Here is a 27769-nt window from a genome sequence, read left to right on the forward strand (position 1 = left end):
AAAGGCGAAAACCTAGGAAGAAACCTAGAGAGGAACCAGGCTATGAGGGGTGGCCAGTCCTCTTCTGGCTGTGCCGGGTGAAGATTATAACAGAACCATGCCAAGATGTTCAAAAATGTTCATAAGTGACAAGCATGGTCAAATAATAATCAGGAATAAATCTCAGTTGGCTTTTCATAGCCGATCATTAAGAGTTGAAAACAGCAGGTCTGGGACAGGTAGGGGTTCCATAACCGCAGGCAGAACAGTTGAAACTGGAATAGCAGCAAGGCCAGGCGGACTGGGGACAGCAAGGAGTCACCACGGCCGGTAGTCCCGACGTATGGTCCTAGGGCTCAGGTCTCTCAGTTGGCTTTTCATAGCCGATCATTAAGAGTTGAAAACAGCAGGTCTGGGACAGGTAGGGGTTTCGTAACCGCAGGCAGAACAGTTGAAACTGGAATAGCAGCAAGGCCAGGCGGACTGGGGACAGCAAGGTGTCATCATGCCCGGTAGTCCTGACGTATGGTCCTAGGGCTCAGGTTCTCAGAGAGAAAGAGAGAACGAGAGAATTAGAGAGAGCATACTTAAATTCACACAGGACACTAGATAAGACAGGAGAAGTACTCCAGGTATAACCAACTAACCCCAGCCCCCCGACACATAAACTACTGCAGCATAAATACTGGAGGCTGAGACAGGAGCGGTCCGGAGACACTGTGGCCCCATCCGAAGAAACCCCCGGACAGGGCCAAACAGGAAGGATATAACCCCACCCACTCTGCCAAAGCACAGCCCCCGCACCACTAGAGGGATATCCTCAACCACCAACTTACAATCCTGAGACAAGGCCGAGTATAGCCCACAGAGGTCTCCACCACAGCACAAACCAAGGGGGGGGCGCCAACCCAGACAGGAAGATCACGTCAGTAACTCAACCCACTCAAGTGACGCACCCCTCCCAGGGACGGCATGAAAGAGCACCAGCAAGCCAGTGACTCAGCCCCTGCAACAGGGTTAGAGGCAGAGAACCCCAGTGGAGAGGGGAACCGGCCCGGCAGAGACAGCAAGGGCTGTTCGTTGCTCCAGAGCCTTTCCGTTCACCTTCACACTCCTGGGCCAGACTACACTCAATCATATGACCTACTGAAGAGATAAGTCTTCAGTAAAGACTTAAAGGTTGAGACCGAGTCTGCGTCTCTCACATGGGTAGGCAGACTGTTCCATAAAAATGGAGATCTATAGGAGAAAGCCCTGCCTCCCGCTGTTTGCTTAGAAATTCTAGGGACAATTAGGAGGCCTGCGTCTTGCGACCGTAGCGTACGTATTGGTATGTACGGCAGGACCAACTCGGAAAGATAGGTAGGAGCAAGCCCATGTAACGCTTTATAGGTTAACAGTAAAACCTTGAAATCAGCCCTTGCCTTAACAGGAAGCCAGTGTAGGGAAGCTAGCACTGGAGTAATATGATCAAATTTCTTGGTTCTAGTCAGGATTCTAGCAGCCGTATTTAGCACTAACTGAAGTTTATTTAGTGCTTTATCCGGGTAGCCGGAAAATAGAGCATTGCAGTAGTCTAACCTAGAAGTAACAAATGCATGGATTAATTTTTCTGCATCATTTTTGGACAGAACATTTCTAATTTTTGCAATGTTACGTAGATGGAAAAAAGCTGTCCTTGAAACAGTCTTGATATGTTCGTCAAAAGAGAGATCAGGGTCAAGAGTAACGCCGAGGTCCTTCACAGTTTTATTTGAGACGACTTTACAACCATCAAGATGAATTGTCAGATTTAACAGAAGATCTCTTTGTTTCTTGGGACCTAGAACAAGCATCTCTGTTTTGTCCGAGTTTAAAAGTAAAAAGTTTTCAGCCATCCACTTCCTTATGTCTGAAACACAGGCTTCTAGCGAGGGCAATTTTGGGGCTTCACCATGTTTCATTGAAATGTACAGCTGTGTGTCATCCGCATAGCAGTGAAAGTTAACATTATGTTTTCGAATAACATCCCCAAGAGGTAAAATATATAGTGAAAACAATAGTGGTCCTAAAACGGAACCTTGAGGAACACCGAAATGTACAGTTGATTTGTCGGAGGACAGACCATTCACAGAGACAAACTGATATCTTTCCGACAGGTAAGATCTAAACCAGGCCAGAACTTGTCCGTGTAGACCAATTTGGGTTTCCAGTCTCTCCAAAAGAATGTGGTGATCGATGGTGTCAAAGGCAGCACTAAGGTCTAGTAGCACGAGGACAGATGCAGAGCCTCGGTCTGACGCCATTAAAAGGTCATTTACCACCTTCACAAGTGCAGTCTCAGTGCTATGATGGGGTCTAAAACCAGACTGAAGCATTTCGTATACATTGTTTGTCTTCAGAAAGGCAGTGAGTTGCTGCGCAACAGCTTTTTCTAAAATTTTTGAGAGGAATGGAAGATTCGATATAGGCCGATAGTTTTTTATATTTTCCGGGTCAAGGTTTGGCTTTTTCAAGAGAGGCTTTATCACTGCCACTTTTAGTGAGTTTGGTACACATCCGGTGGATAGAGAGCTGTTTATTATGTTCAACATAGGAGGGCCAAGCACAGGAAGCAGCTCCTTCAGCAGTTTAGTAGGAATAGGATCCAGTATGCAGCTTGAAGGTTTAGAGGCCATGATTATTTTCATCATTGTGTCAAGAGATATAGTACTAAAACACTTAAGTGTCTCTCCCGATCCCAGGCCCTGCTAGACTTTCTTGTTATACGCCCACCCAGACCAACCAGCCCTCCTGTTGTATTTGCCTTAAGTAACTTTCTATCTTATGTAACCATACCAAACCAAACGTAATATATCATACTAATTTGAGTGTCCCGGATTTACATGTACTATGTTACGTTGGTAAGCCTGACTACCGACATTTTCGCCTGAATCCCTTTACGAAAAAATTTGCAGTCAGATTGCAGTATAACTGCAGTATGCTGCAATTACTGCGTCCAAAATACCAGTCGACTGCAGTTACTGCACTTTTACTGCAGTTTTTAAAAAAAGCATTTTTTTTTGTAAGGGTCTGGTTTGCAATTTACAGCCAGCACTCTGTTCTGATGTGCTAAGTACTCTCGGCCGGCAAACACTACTGCTGAGTCCGTACCTTTAGTAATGCCATCCCAATGGGCACAGACGTCAGTTCAGCGTCTAGTTTTCATTTACATTTGGTTGAGTTGTCAACTAACGTGAATGCAACGTGAAACCCGCCCGCCCCCCCCCCAGACGTCAGTTCAGCGTCTAGTTTTCATTTACATTTGGTTGAGTTGTCAACTAACGTGAATGCAACGTGAAACCCGCCCGCCCCCCCCAAAAAAAACACCATGTAAAACTTGATGATTTTTTTCAAATGCAATCAGTTTCACTTTGATTCAACGTCAACACATACATTTTGGGGGGTTGAAATGGAGTGGAAACAACGTTGATTCAACCAGTTTGTGCCCAGTGGGATGGCTCCTGTGCAAATTCCTGCCAATTAACAGTCAACCAAAACTTGCCAGTGGCTAACTATGGCCCAGTCCTTTCTATGGTTTTTGAGAGTAGCCTACTGGAGAGTGGTGGTCTCTGGATGTACAATGTTCTGAAACCACTTGTGTCTGCTGCCTAGCATTAGTCAGACCAAGTAACGTTTGATGAGTGACTGCTGAGGTAGAAGAAATGGGCTTGTTAAGGTATGGTTCCATCTAGTGGTTATATTAATGGTGGTTTGGTGTTCAGAATGAAAGTTCTGTTCAGAGTTTGACTTGTCAGTTTAAGCAGCCACACAATAACCACAACAACTGTCTGTGCACCTACTGCAGTTATTTTTTTAAATCTGATATTGCTCAGAATAAACTTGGATTCAAATACTAGTACTTTGGCTATCAGTCCTAAAAATAGACACCCGAGGGCAGGGCATCCTCATCATGAGACCATAAACCCGATTAATGTCTGCTACATTCACCCCCCTTGTACCTCCTCCCCCACGAGAGTCCGCCCCACGTCGGGTACCATTGTAACGGGCTGGATCTAAACCCTGGTCTCCCATGGGATATACTAACATCTTGACCATTTGACCAAGAGGAGATTCCTTTTGGGCTGAGGGTGACACTGATTTTGAAGTCGCAGGCAGGGCTACCTCATTACGAGACCATGAGCCTGACTCATGTCCACTACATAGACATTTTGTACACATACATGTTGGTTCGTGTAATACCGGTAAAAAGCAACAACGATTAAAACAAATTGGATTGGTGACATCAGAGACTCTGACCATGAAGGGTATTGCCTGGGTCACACACATCAACTGGGCCAAAACATGTAACCCCCTCAAGGAAGGCCCCAGCGATAATTGAACAAGCGAACCCTGATTAACAAGACCAGTGCTCTAACCCTGCGCCTCTTCTAGGCGCTGCCCTGCACATCAGTGTTGCCAACTCCTCAGTAAGGAAAGTAGCTATTGGCTGTCCTAAAAGTCGCGGAATAACGTCGTGGGAGAGACAAAAAGTGAGTCAAAAACAACCTACATTTACATCCCGCCCTGAATGTAAGCCAGAGCGGGATCAGCCATCGGCGGCTTCCCGCATGCGCGATTCATTTGCATTCTGGACGCGGAGGGGTGAACATCTCCTGCTCTGACTGCAGCTGGGAGGGACTGCTGCGCGAGGACTGGGCCGCCTGTGAGTGCTTTGGTTCACGTCAGTCTCCAAAAGTCTCCAATAACACCAGGAAAAAGTCGCTAGATTTGTCGCTAGTCGCTTTTTTGAAAATGTGTCGCTAGAGGGGTCTGAATACTCGCTAAATATAGCGACAAAGTCGTTAAGTTGGCAACACTAAACGCCGTTGCTAACTAATCGACAAGCATAAGGCCACCCCTCATGACACTCACTCAGCTGGTTAGTGCAGTCTGGCCCAAGCGGCTAAACGGGCTGCTAGCATATGAAGCAAAGTCAACTACTCTAGGGTTGAGTGTCTGCTGGTTTTCATTCTTTCTATTACATCCAAATGTGATTCAGACCTAAGAAACATACACATTTTTACATGGCAATTTGATCTGAAAACACACACGTGGTACTGCTAGAACTCGCCACTAGAGAGCAGCAACAGACCATAAAATGCAGAGCCATTGATATACAAAAAACAAACACCTACAGGTGATGGGTCCATACCTACGACATCTGTCTATACTGCCATCTGACAGTTGCCCTCAAGCGGCTGTCAATAACAAGTCATTTGTAACCTGGAATCAGGTAGATGATTTAGGACAACACCGCACGATTTGACGGACAGACAGCACATCATTGAAATTCGCAAGAATACTGTTCCCGCACCACCTCTGGGTAGCTGCGAAAAGCATATGGGTTTTTTGGGTGGCAGGTAGCCTAGCGGTTAGAGAGGCGAGCCAGCAACTGGAAAAATGTGAATCCTTTATGTGTCTTTTTGGAGGGGTTGGGTTAAAAGCGGAAGTCAAATTTCGTTTGCGTAATTGACCTATAAAGTGATATTTTAATCTTAATAATTGCTATGAGTGTCGGCGGAGTGTACCATCGAGTCCATATCAGTCGATTCTTGAAAAATGTCCATTCGTTAATGCCTACCTTGTACCTATGTTTGTCCGGTGTAACTGCGGGGTTTTTTTTGGGTGCTGCAATCAGTAGTTTTAGTTAAACACTTCATTCTACACACATTTGTTCGGTGCTGCAATCCGTAGTGTTTGTTAAAAACTTCATTCTACACACGGTTGTTTAGCTATCGGGAAACGGCGTCCAGAGTTGGTCACACAAGGACTCCGTTTTTTCTACACAGAGAGGAGATCCACTGGAGTTGGTTGGACGAGCGGGTAGCGAGAATGGGCGGAGTAATCTCACCGGCGCCACCTTAAAAAAAACAACAGCCGCACAGACCTGTCAATCAACAAGCAACCCAGACAGACATCAGCCCCGGGTGGCTGACTGTGAGCTGTGAGAGAGCAGCGTCATAGTTGGCCGAGAGCCCCACCGTCTGGAATGAAACGGGCGCAGCGATTGGCTCGACTTTTTGCTGGAGACAACTCTCTTTCTACCCCTTTTGTTATTGCAAGCAAACTAGAGAAGAGCAGAGGGAGCAGCAGGATGAACGAAGGGAGCGAGAGAGGCTGATAGACTGATAACAGTCGAGACAGACAGCTCCACAGAGAGAGGGGTAAAGGGGGAAATATATTTGGAATACTGCTTCAGATCTCCCTCTACTTATTTGTCCAGTTCTCCTGTTGATTTGTAAGTAAACTACATTTTGGTATTGATTATTCCCATAGGGATTTTGTATCTGACCAAACCAGTCTGAGTCACATGGATTGTTGACAGACCTATAGCCTACAGTTAGGTCAGCATAGTGAGACAGACAGACAGACAGAGAACCCCCCCCCCCCCTCATGCAACTACTCTCAAGACAATTTGTCTATCCTCTGTCAAAGTACTGTGTACACTGTAGCCTACACGTAACGTTGCTTTGCTTGTAGAGGTGATTATATTTCCCCCCCAGTAGGCCTACATGCTTTTGTAAACATGTAAACAAGTTACTTTTTACATCCAAAATGGTCTTACAATTTCTTCAGTGGAGCATTTCTGTTTATTATACTTTATTACAGTTATTATCTTTATCAAAATGGATTGTTATATAGCCTACTTAAGGAAATCACACATTTTCTGCATTATTGTTTTTTCTGACTAGTTGTGCAAAGCAAAACAAGCTCTACTTCACCACTAGTATGACACACGGAGGGATATTTGTAAACAACATATGTCACCATCAGAGCCCACATTTACATTTTAGTCATTTAGCAGACGCTCTTATCCAGAGTGACTTACAACAGCAATTAGGGTTAAGTGCCTTGCTGAAGGGCACATCGACAGATTTTTCACCTGGTCGGCTTGGGGATTCGATCCAGCGACCTTTCGTTTACTGGCCCAACACTCTTAACTGCTAGGCTACATGCCACCCTACACTTCACATGCATCATAAGAATGTCAATGTCAGATAAGCAGTAAATACCTATTTAAGGATAAAGTACTTTTGGCCTACTCAATTCTGTGTTTACATGGCCTGCTTTGTATCATCTGCTCTGTAAAAGCCCACACATGTTGTGTTGTTAATATTGGTAAAGTTGTTATTGGATTGTTATAGGGACCTTGGTTGCTGATAGCCTATGACTTGAACCTTGACCTAAAGTACCATCTCAGCTTCAGACGTCACTGTAGTGTCAGTGATCAAACAACAATCAAATCAATTTATAAATCAATTGTATTTGGTTGCTTCATCATAATGGTCTCTCACCTCCCCCCTCCAACCCCCCTCAACCCAGGGAGATGTCAGTGAACCCCCCCAACAGCAACGATGCCTGCCTGAGCATCGTGCACAGCCTCATGTGCCACCGACAGGGCGGTGAGAACGAGGGCTTTGCCAAGCGTGCCATAGAGAGCCTGGTGAAGAAGCTGAAGGAGAAGAAGGATGAGCTGGACTCGCTCATCACCGCCATCACCACCAACGGAGTTCATCCCAGCAAGTGTGTCACTATCCAGAGGACGCTTGATGGACGCCTGCAGGTAGGCTACTGTTATGTTGGGTTGAATGAGGCCTAGGCCGGTACGGTATCACTGATTATAGAGGGACTGTAGAGGGACTATCGAGGGACTGTTTATGAAATCAGTGGATCTCATTAATTAATTATTCACTGATGAATTGTTATTAGTGGTATGGCACAAAGACGCTGTTAACTCATTGACCAATAGCTGGTTGCTTTTGATGACTGACTAATACACCTTTCAAACCAATATGTTTTGCCACCAACTTTAGCATGTCACCAACTTTTTGCAGACTTTTCTTTATATCTGCAAGGTACTGCCAGCAACAAAGCCTGTACTTTTATTTATGCCAGTCATTATTGCGGTAAAACACTACATAACCAAAAGTATGTGGACACCTGCTTATCAAACATCTCATTCCAAAGTCATGGTCATTAATATGGAGTTGGTCCCCCCTTTACTGCTATAACAGCCTCCATTCTTCTGGGAAGGCTTTCCACTAGATGTTGGAACATTGCTGCGGGGACTTGCTTCCATTCAGCCTCAAGAGCATTAGTGAGGTCGGGCACTGATGTTGGGCTATTAGGCCTGGCTCGCAGTTGGCGTTCCAATTCATCCCAAAGGTGCAGGCAAGTTCTTCCACACCGATTTCGACAAACCATTTCTGTATGGACCTTGCTTTGTGCACGGGGGCATTGTCATGCTGAAACAGGAAAGGGCCTTCCCCAAACTGTTACCACAAAGTTGGGAGCACAGAACCGTCTAGAATGTCATTGTATGCTGTAGCATTAAGATTACCCTTCACTGGAACTAAGGTGCCTAGCCCGAACCATGAAAAACAACCCCAGACCATAATTCCTCCTCCACCAAACTTGAACGTTGGCACTATGCAACGGCTGAGCCGTTGTTGCGCCTAGACGTTTCCACTTCACAATAACAGCACTTACAGTTGACCGGGACAGCTCTAGGAGGGCAGACTTGTTGGAAAGATGGCATCCTATGACGGTGCCACGTTGAAAGTCACTGAGTTCTTCAGTAAGGCCATTCTACTGCCAATGTTTGTCTATAGAGATTGCATGGCTGTGTGCTCGATTTTATACACCTGTCAGCAACGGGTGTGGCTGAAATAGCCAAACACTAATTTGAAGGGGTGTCCACATACTTTTGTATATATAGTGAATGTTTAAAAGTCCCGCCAAACCGTCAGTAAACATCCCTTATCATCTTACCGGTTTTGACACGCATTAAATCATGAACATTCTATTGTTGTTCTCCGACATCAAACTTGTCCTTGTCATTATGAAAAAGTATAAACAAAACAGGAGTCTGCATGCAGCAACCTAAAAGCAACTTTCTAGACAATGTTTTGGTTCGTTGCTAGCTTTTTAGCTAGCTAACTTAGCTAGCTAGCTATCAATCTGGCTAGCCAGTTCATATAATTTATGGTGTCCACCCACTCTTTGGTGATGAAATTCACTTCCTTATGTTATAAAATACATTTTACCAAAGCAAATATGATTATTCATGTTCTGAATCATTCAGTGGGGTCTTTCTCTAACATATCATTAACAGTAACCTAATACATCCGATAATAAGCACTGAGCTTTGTTGACATAGCGGTGCATGTTTCTCGTAAAAACTTTTGAGGATTTTACATTTTGTGGTGGTTGTCGCAAAAAGCAAAGTTATCATGACACGAGCTGAATTAAATGTAAAAGGCTTTGAAAATAAAAAGCTTGGTATACGCTCAGTGCTCCGTTGACATTTCACAGAGAAACTGTCACGAGAATTTCTATCTCTAATTCAACCTAAGCTTGAATCATTACCAGAGGTTGTAAGGCTCTGGTTTTAATCATAAATGATTCAAGGTCCACAACCAGCAAGAATGATCTGTATTTTTATTCATGGAGAGCTCTGGCGCCAAAACCCATACACTCCTGTTTTATACCCCTTGACACACAAAGGCACTTTGCTCCGCCCACCTTTAGGAGGCTTTTTTTTACCCGTTTTCTCAGTCCCCTTCACCCTGGAATGTTTAGTCCCACCCCCCTCTGTTAGTGGGTTGCCACTACATTATAACTCTAACACCGTTCACACATTTATACTGTATTTGGGGTGAAATCCTTTAGTCATTATTCTTAAAATACAAATTAATCTAACAATCCACCCCTTTGACTAAATGTTTTCACATTCAGGATAAATGTATTTTACAAGCATGATTAATCTCAGAGATTACGTCAGAACTAATAAACATTTCATCCAATTGCGGTCTTTCAGGGTCCAAATCCTCGTCATCCACCAAGCCTGGAGGATAGTTTTTCACATTCCCCTGGTCAGAGTCCGGAGTCAGTCCATCTCTCATCATTGATTAGATACTGCATTTCACCAACGCCTGACTCACCAATCCTCTGACACAGGGAACAAGACAACAACCACATAATACAAGAATACCCATACAAACACTGACCGCTCCTAAGATGGTGGCTGCAATGGTTTTCCATTTACCAAACATTTCATCAAACCACCCTATCCACGATGTACTAACTTCTGAGTTCTCAGTTCATTCTTCACTTAGTGCAGTTAATTCTGTAAGAGCTCTGGTGACTGTCCCATCCAGTGTGGTGTTGTTAGGGATAAATGTGCAACAATGGCTTATCATTCTATAGACACCGGCCCTTTCTGCCTGATCTAAAACCAACCTCTACTAAGTTATGAGCGGGATGGCAGATAATTGCTCGAAGATCCCCTTTACTGCATCTCTAGTCTGGTTAATAAATCGTTGTTGGTTGTAATAGATATAATTTATGCAATCCACATTCTTGTTTATTGTCACCCACCAGAAAATGTTTGTGGTAAAACCCTCCCATATTTGATTCATAGCTTTGTATTCGTCTGGAGCACCCCTGGGGATGCCTATACCATCTATCCAAATTGGGCTATTTCCTTCCTGACCTATATTTCTCCTCCTCCTGATTATTCTTCCTGTCACTGGTCTTTGATGAAATTCTTACAGGTTTGGACCAACAGTACTGGTGCACAAGTACCCACTCATCCTTCTGGTAATGTCTGTCGAATGCTCCCTTTGTTAGTACATGCCCATCACACATCAGTCAGAGGGATGGTAAGGTTCATACTTTTCCCCTCCCTTCCTTATCTAAATCAGTCACATTAATTTTCTCCTTACAGCCATCAAAATCACCCAAGTTACAGGTGCCATTTCTATGTCTGCAACACTGGTATTCGCCAGGAGTTAAAGTGAATCTAGGTGGGCTGGCCGAGTAAGTCAACTTTGCCAGCCCAATCCCTGTGCAATTGGGCTCTTTTTGATTGGACCCCAGGTCTAATACACAGGGAAACATTGCCTTTGGCATTGGGGCGGTCAACATTGTCAGTCGCCCAATGGAGCATACATAACAATTGGTCTCCCACAAGGCCCTAGCGGTGTACTTCATCCACTTCAACCAGAGATTCTCATCAGGGACCCCCTCCACTTCCCCTTGGTTCCATTCTTGGAGGAGAAAATCTTTCATAGTGGACGGGTTAGTTGAATTGACTCCGTCATCCCTTGACTGATCTACTCGGTCTATTGCTATTAATGGATTAATGACAGTACCTGTGCGCTCCATATCTTTTGACTCCATCAAATGTAATCTTAGACAAGTATCCCGTCCGTATTCGTCCGCGCAAGCCCAGTAAGTTCTTTTCATGTCCTCTTTAGTGACCTTTACTATTGTTACTACCATCTCCGTGGGGATGTCGTTATACCTTCTTATCCTCCATCTGGACATCCAGCCCCCCCGTCTCATCTCTCCATCCCCCAGTATGTCTAAATACCTGAGCCCAGGAACAATCCACCGAGGGAGCTGAACATAAATACAATGGGATTTTATAATCCCACGTTGCTTGCTTATCCGTCCTGATAAAATCCCTAATCCTAATTTTGAATCTTACTCCCCACCCTTCTCTGACTCCTATTTTGTAGATCACTCGTCCTTGACGGTCAGTATGTCGGGTCGCTTCCCTTTTATTTCTTAATAATGGTAAGGCCATAGCGTAATTGGTGCGAGGTGGTGGTGGATCTTGACATACCAAGACTATTGCAGAGACTATGATGCAGCTCAGGGTCACCCATATTCCCCAAAACCGCCAACCCTCTCCTGCCTTTAGTCCTTCTGCTGGGTACCACCCCATACTCACACCCTAAGAACACACTACAGTGATGATAGGTCGGGGTAGGAGATCTTCGTTAACAGAGGTGATCCCCGGACCTTATTGGTTCAGTTCTTCTCTCCAACTCTGTGTGTGTTTCAGTGGTGCTTGTATGTGGTCTTACCCTCTTGCAGTGGGTAACATGGACCCAGTTTACTCTCTCTGCTATTCTAATGGCCAAGGCAGTGACCAATATAACCTGATAGGGCCCTTCCCAACAGGCCTGCTTCCAGTTTTTCTTCTTTAGGGACTGGATGCTCACCAGTCACCTGGTTAGATAGAGTGGGTCATGACAGTCACCTTCTCCTTTAGTTCACCTGTGGGGCACAAAACCTCTGACATACGGGTGTGGTTAATAAACTATCTTCACACATGTTCAGATTAATCTAACAATTTCTGACTGCATTCTCTTTCTAGACTGTATCTAAAAAAAATGTTTTTTGTCCTCTCCTTCGTATATTATTTAATCCTACCATTAGCCTCTTCCCCCCTCTTGACACATAGTTCTGCTCATGTGTCAATATTACCACCTACCTAAACAATCACTTAGGTAATTTATCAACCAATTGCCAAGCCTTTCATTTTTCAGACTGTCTTTTGCTTCTTTATTGCTCCTCCCACTTCCTTTGTCTTTATGGCGGCTAAATTCGACTTTCATTCAGTTCAGAATCAATTAGTAATCCAATCAATCAATCTGTTATCTTGTAAAAACACTTATGTTTAGTTCAAACTCTGTTCTACCCCGGCTCTCCCGGGCTTGACCTGAAGACTGATTGTTGGTCATGACAAGTCCATATTTAAATATTTCAAACCTAACACAACCCCCCCTCCTGCTGTAATCAATCAAGAAGATAGCAAAGGAGAGACAGGTTTTAGCCTGAACTCTGCTTAATCCTGGTGCCGCTCCCTTCACAATGTTTGAAGAGAGACAAAAGACAGCCATGGATTGAAGTAAGAGCAAGCACTTCGACCCTAGGTCACCTAAGTCTTCTGCCTAGCAACAAAGAATAAAAACCTCTATATATATCTAATAGCCCACCAAAAAAAAACCCATCATCATCTTTAAATCACGACCAATGTCATATCCCTCTTTACTCTCTACCATTTGGGTAACATCCCTGATATATGTATGAAAAGCTAAGACTGTTTGGGAAGAGAGCAACAACATAAACTGTTCTTCCTCCTCAGAGTTCCAAATGATTTTACCATGGGCTGCCATTGCCTTCCCATAGATAAGATCACTTAATTTACCAGTATGCAGTACATAATGGAGTACCCAAGCTTTACAGCAGTCCATCATCACCAAAAAGCTCATCATTCTTCATCTATATATATATATTTTTCCATCTAGTCCCTATCTTCCTGATCTTATTGCTAAATCAATGATCTATGCAATAGCTGCTTCGCCTTCGATTGTACCTTCCTCTGATTACTGCAGCTCATTGCATCAATTTAGTTTCAAATATCACCCAACAAACCATTCCATCCCACAGCATAGCAAACACCACCCATGAACTGCTGAAAATCCCCTAAATTCAACATAACAACCCTTTATAAACATCATGCTGGGTGTGTTGTTTTTTATTTGAAAAACCCAATTGAAAAACAACAATCAAAGATAGCCAGGCTCAACTTAATTTGGTAGCTCACTTTTATGACCTAAATACTGCCTAACTTCACTACTGCTCTCCCTCGCCCTGAGCAACATTCCAATGAGATAAGCTAATCTCTTTCTCCTGGTTATACATTTTGTTAACCTTCAATTACCATCAGTAATCTAAAGATGATAGGACACACAAAACATGATACAGATATCCCCAGTCCTAACCCATCAATAATGTTTGTATCAATCTAATTCCTCATAACTAATCCATAAAACCACTCAAAATTAATTGAGTATACAATGATTATTTAATGGATTACCCTAAATCTGCTACATGTGATCTCATCTCAAATGATCCATTATCAATTATTTGATCCACCCCCTAGGAAAATCTCTCTCCCCTTCTATTCTGGAGTTCTACCTCTACCAGCTATTTCCCCTAGAGTGGCCATTAAATACTCTGCTCCCTTCTGTTCTTTTCTTACTCTATCCTGTCTACTATTCTGCTCATGATGGATTGCATACAGTGGGGGAAAATAGTATTTAGTCAGCCACCAATTGTGCAAGTTCTCCCACTTAAAAAGATGAGAGAGGCCTGTAATTTTTATCATAGGTACACGTCAACTATGACAGACAAAATGAGGAAAAAAAATCCAGAAAATCACATTGTAGGATTTTTAATGAATTTATTTGCAAATTATGGTGGAAAATAAGTATTTGGTCAATAACAAAAGTTTCTCAATACTTTGTTATATACCCTTTGTTGGCAATGACACAGGTCAAACGTTTTCTGTAAGTCTTCACAAGGTTTTCACACACTGTTGCTGGTATTTTGGCCCATTCCTCCATGCAGATCTCCTCTAGAGCAGTGATGTTTTGGGTCTGTCGCTGGGCAACACGGACTTTCAACTCCCTCCAAAGATTTTCTATGGGGTTGAGATCTGGAGACTGGCTAGGCCACTCCAGGACCTTGAAATGCTTCTTACGAAGCCACTCCTTCGTTGCCCGGGCGGTGTGTTTGGGATCATTGTCATGCTGAAAGACCCAGCCACGTTTCATCTTCAATGCCCTTGCTGATGGAAGGAGGTTTTCACTCAAAATCTCACGATACATGGCCCCATTCATTCTTTCCTTTACACGGATCAGTCGTCCTGGTCCCTTTGCAGAAAAACAGCCCCAAAGCATGATGTTTCCACCCCCATGCTTCACAGTAGGTATGGTGTTCTTTGGATGCAACTCAGCATTCTTTGTCCTCCAAACACGACGAGTTGAGTTTTTACCAAAAAGTTCTATTTTGGTTTCATCTGACCAAATGACATTCTCCCAATCCTCTTTTGGATCATCCAAATGCACTCTAGCAAACTTCAGACGGGCCTGGACATGTATTGGCTTAAGCAGGGGGACATGTCTTGCACTGCAGGATTTGAGTCCCTGGCGGCGTAGTGTGTTACTGATGGTAGGCTTTGTTACTTTGGTCCCAGCTCTCTGCAGGTCATTTACTAGGTCCCCCCGTGTGGTTCTGGGATTTTTGCTCACCGTTCTTGTGATCATTTTGACCCCACGGGGTGAGATCTTGCGTGGAGCCCCAGATCGAGGGAGATTATCAGTGGTCTTGTATGTCTTCCATTTCCTAATAATTGCTCCCACAGTTGATTTCTTCAAACCAAGCTGCTTACCTATTGCAGATTCAGTCTTCCCAGCCTGGTGCAGGTCTACAATTTTGTTTCTGGTGTCCTTTGACAGCTCTTTGGTCTTGGCCATAGTGGAGTTTGGAGTGTGACTGTTTGAGGTTGTGGACAGGTGTCTTTTATACTGATAACAAGTTCAAACAGGTGCCATTAATACAGGTAACGAGTGGAGGACAGAGGTGCCTCTTAAAGAAGTTGTTACAGGTCTGTGAGAGCCAGAAATCTTGCTTGTTTGTAGGTGACCAAATACTTATTTTCCACCATAATTTGCAAATAAATTCATTAAAAATCCTACAATGTGATTTTCTGGATATTTTTTCCTCATTTTGTCTGTCATAGTTGACGTGTACCTATGATGACAATTACAGGCCTCTCTCATCTTTTTAAGTGGGAGAACTTGCACAATTGGTGGCTGACTAAATACTTTTTTTCCCCACTGAATCTCTTGACCTCGGCTAACGAAGTAGTTCCCCATCCCACTAAATTCCTCTTAATATTCCTGCTTATTTCTGGTCTCATTCCACTAAGGAATGCTATTTTTAGCTGCTGATGGTACGGAGTATCATTTCCCTGCCCCTGGGGAGGCTCAGGTATGCCACTATTTGCGTTAAATACATTTCTCAGTCTCTCTAAGTATTGGCTGATGGTCTCACTGTCTTCCTGTTTACATTCATGTACTTTGGAGAAGTCTGCATGTCGATGGTAATGTTCCCTCAAATTATTATACAACTCAGTTATTTTCCCCTTTATCTCCCCAATTTACTATTCCTTTCCTCATTGCAACTTGTTGCATTGATGTTCTTAAAATGTAAACCTATTGTTTAATAACTTCATACTTATAACCAATGTTTTTTCAATCCATCATCCTAATAGTAAAAATGATATCCCATTGTTCACGTAACGAAACAAAATTATTAATTTTTTAGAATCCACCATTTATTTTCATACAATATAATAATAATAATAATATAATATGCCATTTGAATTCATCAAAGCACTTCCTTTCAGTAAAGTCTTTATACCTCTACTTGAAATTTTCCAGCTCAATCTAACTGGCTGGACTGTCTCCATTTTTTTTTCCCGCCAACCAAAGCCATAAATTATTCTCCTTTGTCCTCAACTCAATTTTCACAGCTCTATCGGCACTCCAGCTCGCCATTCAATCTCTTTAACCGTTCTCTCTGATTCGGCCCCAATCAATAAAACAAATACTTGAAATCGTTGATAAGCATACACTTAATGACATTCCTACCATCTGAACTATGTACTGTCTCTCACCTCTCCCCCCCTCTCCTGCTCCTTCCTACATTATGGGGGAGGCGCGGGGACCTTCCCTACAAATCTTCCTTCTTAGGAAATAATGTCATTCGTACTTGTAACATATTTTCATAGACCTATCTAGAATACTACTAAAGCTATCTAATGCAACTTTTAATATACGTAAAAACTCTCTCTCCCTACACCCATTCCCCATTGAATAAGTGCGTCTTCCTAGTTACCTCCCAACCACGCCTCAAATCTTCCATTCAGCATTAACCAACCAAATACTAAGTAGTATCCGGTTATCATTCATACCAGCCGTTGAATTCCCTCATACACACAGATTTCACCTTATGCCATTCAAATGCCCAACAAAACATAATAGTTCAATGGAACCCTCTATTGGCTCTCTACTATTTATACATTGCTTCTATAACCACTTTAGTTATGGTCCGATTACCCATTAAACCTTATCACATAACCTTATTACCTAATCAAACAACGGCACAACCTTAAACTCATATCGGCCGGCTGGTAGCCCAGTAACCAAGAGCACCGTGTCAGCAACCGAGAGGTCGCCGGCTCCAACTCCCGAGCCGACCAGGCGAAAAATCTGCCGATGTGCCCCCGAGCAAGGCACCCAACCCCCACCGCTCCTGCAAGTCGCTCCGGACCAGAGCGTCTGCCAAATGACCAAAAATGCAAATGTATTTATTCTCTACTTTCTCACTCATGACGTACGTCTACGTTTGGGTGAGAAAGTTCATACGTATATATCGTTGGAATTTTATAGGTACCTCTCAAATAATCGCTTCGTGGTGTTTTTAGCCAATAATAATAATAATAATAATATGCCATTTAGCAGACGCTTTTATCCAAAGCGACTTACAGTCATGCGTGCATACATTATTTTATTTTTTTTGTGTATGGGTGGTCCCGGGGATCGAACCCACTACCTTGGCGTTACAAGCGCCGTGCTCTACCAGCTGAGCTACAGAGGACCACATCTTAATCGACACAAATCATTTCTTTTTGAACCAAATCATTTTACCCGTTGAACCAAAAAATAGACTGTCCTATCTCCGACACTGCCCTTTCCTTTACCCCTGCAGTCACGATGGTTATGACCTGTTCTGTTACAGTATTTACACGGGGCCTTACACTCCCTTGCCAAATATTCCTCTTTGTTACAGTTAAAGCACTTCCTCTCTCCTTCGCGCTTCAAAAAGACCCTCGCTGTCTCTAGCCCCTCCCCTCGCTGTTTTTTCAAATCCGTTCCACAGTTTACATGCATCTGCTTAATCATAACTTCTAACTTTTCCACATCGAGATGCCCAATAAATCCATACCTCTTCTCCCAAATGGATCCATAAAACATATTTCTTCGATCTCTTCCTAACATATATCTTTCATCCCCCGTTAATTCTCTGACCTCTTTAGAATATTTATTTCCCATGGTGGAAAAATAAGAAATCCCCCCGTTTAGTAATTATTCAATCCAGAATTATTTTCCTAGGAGTTATTATTAAATGCGTCTCTTGAGCCAATGTTATGATCTGCTTTTGTAATTAACCATTTAAATTATCTAACCCGTAACCCAGAGTTTTTTTTAAAACTCCGGTTTCATGAAAGGGGTCAGATAACCATTTTTTCTCACGTGATCTAATTCAGTCCCTCCTTGAAACAATTATCACGTATTCCGATGGATCATCAAGTCTCACACGTATACAACATTATACGATCATTTGCTAACACTATCCGTAACCTAGAGGTCGTAACTGCTCCAGTTTCATGAAACAGACAGAGTTAGAGCAAATCCCCAGTTGTTTACGCGACTTTTGACCTGTTTAATGTATGTATCGCACACGACGAAAATTATCCCCCTTCCTGTTTATATTGTAACACTGTACCCCGTACAATCTCAATATGAACTAGTTTATTTTTGGTGATGGCCATTCACCTTGAGTCATTTCAGACCCCCTCCCTTTTAATTCTCTTATGAGATTTTGGTAACTATTCTCTGCCCTCCACAATAATTACTATTCTCATACAAGTTCAAATCATTTCACCAAAATCCATGAATAAAAATTACTGACCTTTTCCTTGCAGTTTGGATTTAAATGCTTTTTCAAACTCGTTAACGTCTTTATCGTTCATAAGAGTAATCACCGGCCTGTTTATAACCTTAACGTCGAAGGCCAGGACTATTCTCCACGGATGCAATCACCCGCCCGTGCACGGTTTCGGTGTCCTTAGAACGACAAAGACGTATTTAAAATCCGGCTCGAAGGACCACTTGTCACGAGAATTTCTATCTCTAATTCAACCTAAGCTTGAATCATTACCAGAGGTTGTAAGGCTCTGGTTTTAATCATAAATGATTCAAGGTCCACAACCAGCAAGAATGATCTGTATTTTTATTCATGGAGAGCTCTGGCGCCAAAACCCATACACTCCTATTTTATACCCCTTGACACACAAAGGCACTTTGCTCCGCCCACCTTTAGGAGGCTTTTTTTAAACCCGTTTTCTCAGTCCCCTTCACCCTGGAATGTTTAGTCCCGCCCCCCTCTGTTAGTGGGTTGCCACTACATTATAACTCTAACACCGTTCACACATTTATACTGTATTTGGGGTGAAATCCTTTAGTCATTATTCTTAAAATACAAATTAATCTAACAGAAACGCTTGTTTTTGCGAAAATTCTGTGTTTCTATGTCAAACGGTTTTGTTATATTTCAGTCTTCTGTGATATATATAAAGTGTAATATTGTGATGCAAACTCAAAACTGAATACATTTCAACTCTATATCTGACATGGTACAGGTGTCTTCATTTTAAAAAAGCCCATACCATGTGTGCGCATCCTGGTGTGAGAGCATTTCATATACAGTGGGGGAAAAAAAGTATTTAGTCAGCCACCAATTGTGCAAGTTCTCCCACTTAAAAAGATGAGAGAGGCCTGTAATTTTCATCATAGGTACACGTCAACTATGACAGACAAAATTAGAAAAAAAATCCAGAAAATCACATTGTAGGATTTTTTATGAATTTATTTGCAAATTATGGTGGAAAATAAGTATTTGGTCAATAACAAAAGTTTCTCAATACTTTGTTATATACCCTTTGTTGGCAATGACACAGGTCAAACGTTTTCTGTAAGTCTTCACAAGGTTTTCACACACTGTTGCTGGTATTTTGGCCCATTCCTCCATGCAGATCTCCTCTAGAGCAGTGATGTTTTGGGGCTGTCGCTGGGCAACACAGACTTTCAACTCCCTCCAAAGATTTTCTATGGGGTTGAGATCTGGAGACTGGCTAGGCCACTCCAGGACCTTGAAATGCTTCTTACGAAGCCACTCCTTCATTGCCCGGGCGGTGTGTTTGGGATCATTGTCATGCTGAAAGACCCAGCCACGTTTCATCTTCAATGACCTTGCTGATGGAAGGAGGTTTTCACTCAAAATCTCACGATACATGGCCCCATTCATTCTTTCCTTTACACGGATCAGTCGTCCTGGTCCCTTTGCAGAAAAACAGCCCCAAAGCATGATGTTTCCACCCCCATGCTTCACAGTAGGTATGGTGTTCTTTGGATGCAACTCAGCATTCTTTGTCCTCCAAACACGACGAGTTGAGTTTTTACCAAAAAGTTCTATTTTGGTTTCATCTGACCATATGACATTCTCCCAATCCTCTTCTGGATCATCCAAATGCACTCTAGAAACTTCAGACGGGCCTGGACACGTCTGGCACTGCATGATTTGAGTCCCTGGCGGCGTAGTGTGTTACTGATGGTAGGCTTTGTTACTTTGGTCCCAGCTCTCTGCAGGTCATTCACTAGGTCCCCCCGTGTGGTTCTGGGATTTTTGCTCACCGTTCTTGGGATCATTTTGACCCCACGGGGTGAGATCTTGCGTGGAGCCCCAGATCGAGGGAGATTATCAGTGGTCTTGTATGTCTTCCATTTCCTAATAATTGCTCCCACAGTTGATTTCTTCAAATCAAGCTGCTTACCTATTGCAGATTCAGTCTTCCCAGCCTGGTGCAGGTCTACAATTTTGTTTCTGGTGTCCTTTGACAGCTCTTTGGTCTTGGCCATAGTGGAGTTTGGAGTGTGACTGTTTGAGGTTGTGGACAGGTGTCTTTTATACTGATAACAAGTTTAAACAGGTGCCATTAATACAGGTAACGAGTGGAGGACAGAGGAGCCTCTTAAAGAAGAAGTTACAGGTCTGTGAGAGCCAGAAATCTTGCTTGTTTGTAGGTGACCAAATACTTATTTTCCACCATAATTTGCAAATAAATTCATTAAAAATCCTACAATGTGATTTTCTGGAAAAAGAATTCTCAATTTGTCTGTCATAGTTGACGTGTACCTATGATAAAACTTACAGGCCTCTCTCATCTTTTTAAGTGGGAGAACTTGCACAATTGGTGGCTGACTAAATACTTTTTTTCCCCACTGTAATTCTGTATGTAAATCCGGGACACTCCATTTAGTATGGTATGTTATGATTTGTATGGTATGTATTAATTTGTTTTTACGTTTCGTATGGTATGTATTCATTTGTGGATGTCCATCAGCCATTCCCTATGATATGTTACGAGTTACAATTCGTATTATATGTTATGCAAAACGTACAATATGTTCCGAATTTGCAAAAAGTATGATATGTTACGAATTCTACCTAGGTGGCTAACGTTAGCTAGGTTAGGGTTAGGGTTAATGTTAGGGTTAAGTTTAGGGGAAGGGTTAGCTAACATGCTATGTAGTTGCAAAGTAGCAAAAAAGTAGTAAGTAGTTGAAAAGTTGCTAATTAGCTAAGTTGTCCTTGATGAGATTCGAACTCAACAAGTGAATCATTCAACACATGGGTTACTTACACACTACAGGGAGGAGAAACAGGAGAAAAAAGTCAAGGGGTTTAGGTCTCCCTATAGGCTAACTTCTAGAGAATGAACATAGTATCGAATACGTAGAAGTGTAACCCACGAGTTGCTTACAGAGAGAGTGAGGGAATGAGAGAGAAGGAGACAGAGGGAGTTCCCCTCCCCCAGCTCTTGCAAGGGACAGAGAGGGAGGGAGTATTGGAGGGGTAGTGCCGGTTGTTTTGTCTGAGACACAGGAAAGGGGCAGGGTTAAGTTAAGCCTGTCTGTCTCTGGTGTGTGTGTGCGTACGTGCGTGTGTGTGTGTTTGTGTCTAGAGTTTTTCAGTGTTAAAGTTTGTAGAAGTATATTTGTAATCTCGTACATACCACATTATTTTGTGTGTGTGTGAGAGAGTGTGATAATGAGAGAGATAGAGCGAGAGAGAGAGAGGGGGAGTGAGAATGAAAAGTGTATATTATTGTATGCATATTTTGACTTACATCAACTGTTTCTACATTTGAGATTGCCTGTGGATATGTGGCTGTTAGTGACACATGTATTAATGTGGTGTGTGAGAACTAGATATGAGAATGAGTGTGTACTGTATTATTCTCTGTTCAGGACTGTAGGCTGTGTGTGTGTTTGTCAGTCTGCTGGCTGTAATTGGGCTGGCACTCTGCCAGCTCTGACTCTTTGTCTGTGGAAGGTCACTTGGGTGGGGGTTTTCAAGAAGCAAGAATAATAGAAAAGAAAAGAAGGTAAAAGTTTACAGAGTCCATTCTGGCTTTCTCTTTCTTTTAGTGCAGAAAGGGTATGTTGATCCCAAAATACTGTCACACACACACACACACACACACACACTCAGCAAAGGTGAGACATGATGTCATTCCTCTCCAGCTCAGCTTGTTGAGTTAACCCTATACCAGCTCTCTCTTTTGTCAAACTCACGCTCTTCCTCAATAGCAAATACTCAGACCAACTCAGACCCACTTGAGGACATTCAGCACAATACAAGGACAGAGTAACATTGGTTCCACAAGAACCTGGGAATAAGCCTGAAACACCATTGATGACTCGGATAGTCACTATTTGTGCTATTCAGCTCTGTCTGAGATGTTTTAATGGCTCCAAGGCTATTCCTCCCCCACCCAGAGTGTGTGCTTGGAGAGAGTATGTCTGTGAGTGTGTTTAACATTGATGTAAATTTCCATTCATGACCTGTTTCCTCGACCACTCCCTGTCTACCAGCACCCTCTTGCTCTCCTCCTTCTCCCTCTCCCATATTTTCTCTGAGTTTCTTTCCCTTTTTCCCTCCACTTAGATTCCCCAAAGTTCCACTCGCTCCATCCTCAAATTCCAACCCCATCATAGCCCCCATACTCTCCCCCGTTCCCTGTCTGAGACCCACCATCCTACTGTAAATAATCACCCTGAAAGCCCTGAATGGATGTTGGAAAGGAAGACCTCCATGCCCTCATTCTCCATTCTCTCTCCTCTCTCCCTCCAGGTAGCTGGGAGGAAAGGGTTCCCCCATGTGATCTACGCTAGGCTCTGGCGCTGGCCAGACCTCCACAAGAATGAACTGAAGCATGTCAAGTTCTGCCAGTTCGCCTTTGACCTCAAGTATGACAATGTGTGTGTCAACCCCTACCACTATGAGAGAGTGGTATCGCCAGGCATCGGTGCGTCTGTTCACAATTTTACTTCCTCTAAGGAAACAGAAGCACAAATGGGGAAGGAGAATATGAAGTTGTTAACAGGCTCTTTGGGTCATAGGCTTTTTCAGAACTACCATGCTGTTTCTAACTTTGTTTCCCTTTTTGTCCCTCTCCTCAAGTTGGTCTCAGCATTCAAAATGCAGGTGAGGAGGAAAACACTATTTTCAGCATCATCAAACATCATCAAAATGGTAATAAGCAATAGCGAGTCATTATAACAAATCTGTTTTTATCACATTTCCCAAAGTGCACAGACTATACTACTGTTTTGATACAGATATACTGTAGATGTACTCTTGGCAATCTGACGTAAAATATGGAATGCAGAGTTTCCAAACCAGCCAGATTCATACCTGTCTGAGCTAGTCTACACTACAAGTAGGACACCTCAATCAAACTGCAACAAGGTGTCACAGGCTGCATTCCCACATAGTGGCAACAATAAATACCATCCATCAATTTGATCTAAATTACAGTAAATTCAGGAATGTATTTAATGTATCCATTCATGAATAAAAAATCTAATAATAACATGACATGACTCATGCCTGATTTCTGCCTCTCTCTTTCTCTCTCTCTCTCTCTCTCTCTCTCTCTCTCTCTCTCTCTCTCTCTCTCTCTCTCTCTCTCTCTCTTCCCCCTCCCTTCATTACAAGGTCCTCCAGGTCGGCTGATCAAAGAGGAGTACATCCATGACTGTTTTGAGATGGACCTCCCCTCCAGGATGCCCCCCAGCCTGAGCGCTACAACCAGCCCCTCCCCCCTCTGCAGATGCCCTCTGAGTCGCCCCGCGCCCCATCCTCCGTAACCCTCTACCCCAGCATGCCCCTCTCTCCGCCAGGTGAGATAGACTAAAGCTGAACCTGGTAATAAGAAGTACTACCGTACAAGCAATTCAGCTGGGAAGAACTAGACTCTTCTGATCCCTTACAATTTCCATCCTTTATTCCCCTTCCCCCAATCTCCCTCCTCCAGTGAGCAGCTCCATGATGGGGCCCATGTCTGGGTGCCACGGCGAGGGCCTGCTCCAGATCGCCTCTCCCCAGAGCCAGGGCATGCCCCAGACGCCGCCCCCCACCACCCCCACACATGGACCACCCCCCCAGCCCCGTACCCCTCACAGCCAGAGTGACTACAGCAGCAGCTCCAAACACACACAGACACAGAGCTCTTATCACAGTGAGTTACTAACAAACCAGGTTGGCAGTGTCACAGAGATGGTGTCAATTCCATGGTGTCAGTTTCAACTATGTCTGTTCTCTTCCTTCACAATCTTCCAGCGACCTGGACAGGCACCAGCACGGCCTCCTATACCCCTGTAGGACCCCAGCAGAATGGGCGAGGCCACCAGCAACCACCACTGCACCACCCCAACCACTTCTGTATGTCAATCACATGTCAATCAATCTTTCTGTCAGAAATGCAGGACTGGTACTATATGTATATGTTTTTGCTCATTCATTTCTCTTAAAAGGGTCTCAGCAACATCACAGCGCACCCGCCTTTCCTCAGCCAGTCTCCAACCATCCAGGTACACACACAGCGTACACCCCACAGCGTACAACTCACCCCATCCTCCTCCTATGTACGGTACCCACATGAGGGACACATGGCAGCCATTTTGCAGTATTTCATAATATATTTCATGTTGTGTGTGCTGTGTGTTACCAGGTCCAGAGTTCTGGTGCTCCATCTCCTACTTTGAGATGGACATCCAGGTGGGGGAGATGTTCAAGGTCCTGGCTAACTGCCCCGTGGTGACAGTGGATGGATACGTGGACCCCTCGGGGGGCGACCGCTTCTGTCTGGGCCAGCTCAGCAACGTGCACCGCACCGACGCCAGCGAGAGAGCCAGGTCTATCAGCGTGCCCCTAATATACCCACCTAGTCTAACTGCTAGCTATTGGAGAACTTTGTTGGGGTGCAGAAAACACCGGGCGAACATGTATTTATTGCCTGTATAGCAATAAATACAATCCCCTGTGTCTGTGTTTTTCTCTTCACCAGTGTGAACTCCTATCTCCGTTTCCCAGGTTGCACATTGGGAAGGGGGTGCAGTTGGAGTGTCGTGGTGAGGGGGATGTGTGGATGCGTTGCCTTAGCGACCATGCAGTGTTCGTACAGAGCTACTACCTGGACCGGGAGGCGGGGCGAGCCCCGGGAGACGCAGTTCACAAGATCTACCCCGGGGCCTACATGAAAGTGTTTGACCTGCGTCAGTGCCACAGGCAGATGCAGCAGCAGGCAGCCACGGCCCAGGCTGCAGCAGCAGCTCAGGCTGCAGCAGTGGCAGGCAACATCCCAGGGCCTGGCAGTGTGGGGGGAATCGCCCCGGCAGTCAGTGAGTACTTCTGTCCTCTCTCACTCTCTTTCTCTTTCTTTCTTTCTCTTTCTCTCTCTCTCTCTATCTCTCTCTCTCTCTCTCTCTCTCTCTCTCTCTCTCTCTCTCTCTCTCTCTCTCTCTCTCTCTCTCTCTCTCTCTCTCTCGCTTAATCAGTCAGTAAATCTCTCTTCTCCCAGGTCTGTCGGCGGCAGCCGGGATAGGTGTGGATGACCTGCGGCGGCTGTGTATCCTGCGGCTCAGCTTTGTGAAGGGCTGGGGGCCCGACTACCCCCGGCAGAGCATCAAGCACACCCCCTGCTGGGTGGAGGTCCACCTACACCGCGCCCTGCAGCTGCTGGATGAGGTGCTGCACACCATGCCTCTGGCTGACCTAGGAGGACACGGACATGTCAACTAAGCTGTGTGTGTGTGGGTGTGCATGTGTGGGTGTGTGTGAGAGAGAGGTGGCAGTGTCTCAGTTGCTCGGTTTGGATGATAACAGCCCTTCATGAACACTAAAGTACGTTTTAGATTGAATACCTTTTTCCACGCCACCTGAATTGAAGACTGTAGGCTTTAATAGAAACTTGTATCGAACTTCTATCGAAAAGGTATTTTCATGGTTTTATATATTTTCCTGTTTGAATCGCCTGATTTTCCTGAAGCAGTTTAGGCTGCAAAATGTACTTGCTCAACAGCCAATCTTTTCACAGAGACTGGAACTTGCACTAAAGGCATCAATGCTTTCTTGTAGTGGTAGAGACTGTAAGGGATGGACTGTTTCACAACAATGGAAACTGGCCTCGCACCGCCAATGACCTGGTAATCTGCCTGGATAAAACACTTTGGGAACTGTTCAGAAAGTCAGAATGATAGCACATGTGCTGCAGTGGATTCTCACTTAAGCAGTGTTGGAATAATGCCTTGATTACAGGGCAGCAGACTCAGACAGGTATATTGCATCTGGAGAATGCTGCTGTCCTTTAACTGCCTTCAGTAGGGTCTGTTTGTTCTTAAGGGAGAAATTGAAATAATAGTCACCACAATCTCCATCAACCTTTTCTCTTATCAGTCTTTTTCATCAACCTGCATCATGTGACTCAGTTATATTTATACTGAACAAAAATATAAACGCAACATGTAAAGTGTTGGTCCCATGTTTCATGAGCTGAAATAAAAGATCCCAGAAATATTCCATATGCACAAAAAGCTTATTTCTCTCAAATTTGTGCACAAATTTGTTTACATCCCTGTTAGTGGGGATTTTAGCCTTTGTCAAGATAATCCATCAAACTGACAGGTGTGGCATATCAAGAAGCTGATTAAACTGCATGATCATTACACAGGTGCACCTTGTGCTGGGGACAATGAAAGGACACTCTAAAATGTGCAGTTTTGTAACGAAACACAATGCCACAGATTTTTGATGGAGTGTGCAATTGTCATGATGACTGTAGGAATGTCCACCAGAGCTGTTGCCAGAGAATTCAATGTTACGTCCAACCAGTCTCACAACCGCAGACCACATGTAACCATGCCAGCCCAGGACCTCCACATCCGGGTTCTTCATCTGCAGGATAGTCTGGGGGGGGGGTGGTGGTGCTGAGGAGTATTTCTGTCTGTAATAAAGCCATTTTTGTGGGGAACAACTAATTCTGATTGGCTGGGCCTGGCTTCCCATTGGTTGGGCCTGGCTCCTAAGTGGGTGGGCCTATGTCCTCCCAGGCTCACCCATGGCTGCACCCCTGCCCAGTCATGTGATATCCATAGATTAAGGCCTAATGAATTTATTTCAATTGACTGATTTCCTTATATGAACTGTAGCTCAGCAAACTCTTTGAAATTGTTGCATGTTGTGTTTATATTTGTGTTCAGTATAGTTACCAAAAACAACAAATGGAATATCAAGAATCTCATTGATGATATTTATTGATGGAAGGTTCTACACAGTATTTGTAAAGTTTTTTTCATTCAGATAAACAGACCAAAGTTGTCAGAAAGTGAACGATTTTTCACTGCTTTTTTATGGCCATGAAACCTTTGCTGTATGTGCCTCTTCGTTTTGTGTCCTGCCTTTGTTCAACCAAAGCTTGTATTTGTGTTGATGTATGCCAAGATACGCCCTTAACTAAAGTCCCGCTAGGCCTAATTAAAGACAAGTTAATTAAGTGTATTAATTAATTTGGTGCCTTAATTTTGAAGTACAAAAGACTACATTCCTGCTTCAATGCTCCTCTTGTCAGCCAAAGTGATGTATCTACTGCAACTAAAGATTATGTGTTAGTAATGTGAGAACACCAATAGCCTCATGCTGTACATAGAGTATGAGTTCATTGGTTGTATTACATGTGTCTGGTAGGACACCTAGTGAACCTTCTGGGTACTACGTGCATTTGCAGTCCATCCATGTTGATGTAGGGCCTATGACTGGTTCACTTCACCAAATGATATATCCAGAATATAGTGGTTTGTAAAACAAATGTATTGTTTTATATGTTTATTTATGTCTAATTTGGGACACTTATAAAGCACACATGAGGGCCTCTGCTTCT

General features: G+C 43.7%; 1 protein-coding gene across 1 annotated transcript; it reads left to right on the forward strand.

The window, feature by feature from the left end:
* The first annotated feature begins 4629 nt into the window (after nucleotides 1-4629).
* On the forward strand, nucleotides 4630-26398 carry LOC121570091 (mothers against decapentaplegic homolog 4). Its single transcript, XM_041881570.2, is given in 12 exon segments — nucleotides 4630-4663; nucleotides 7324-7564; nucleotides 22684-22858; nucleotides 23014-23085; nucleotides 23551-23625; nucleotides 23628-23735; nucleotides 23870-24073; nucleotides 24175-24276; nucleotides 24369-24425; nucleotides 24566-24749; nucleotides 24928-25235; nucleotides 25415-26398. Coding segments are annotated over 11 exon segments (1743 nt in total). The 5' UTR covers nucleotides 4630-4663; nucleotides 7324-7327; the 3' UTR covers nucleotides 25636-26398.
* The last annotated feature ends 1371 nt before the right edge of the window (nucleotides 26399-27769 follow it).

Source organism: Coregonus clupeaformis, chromosome 28, assembly GCF_020615455.1.
Source record: "Coregonus clupeaformis isolate EN_2021a chromosome 28, ASM2061545v1, whole genome shotgun sequence".
NCBI lineage: Eukaryota > Metazoa > Chordata > Actinopteri > Salmoniformes > Salmonidae > Coregonus > Coregonus clupeaformis.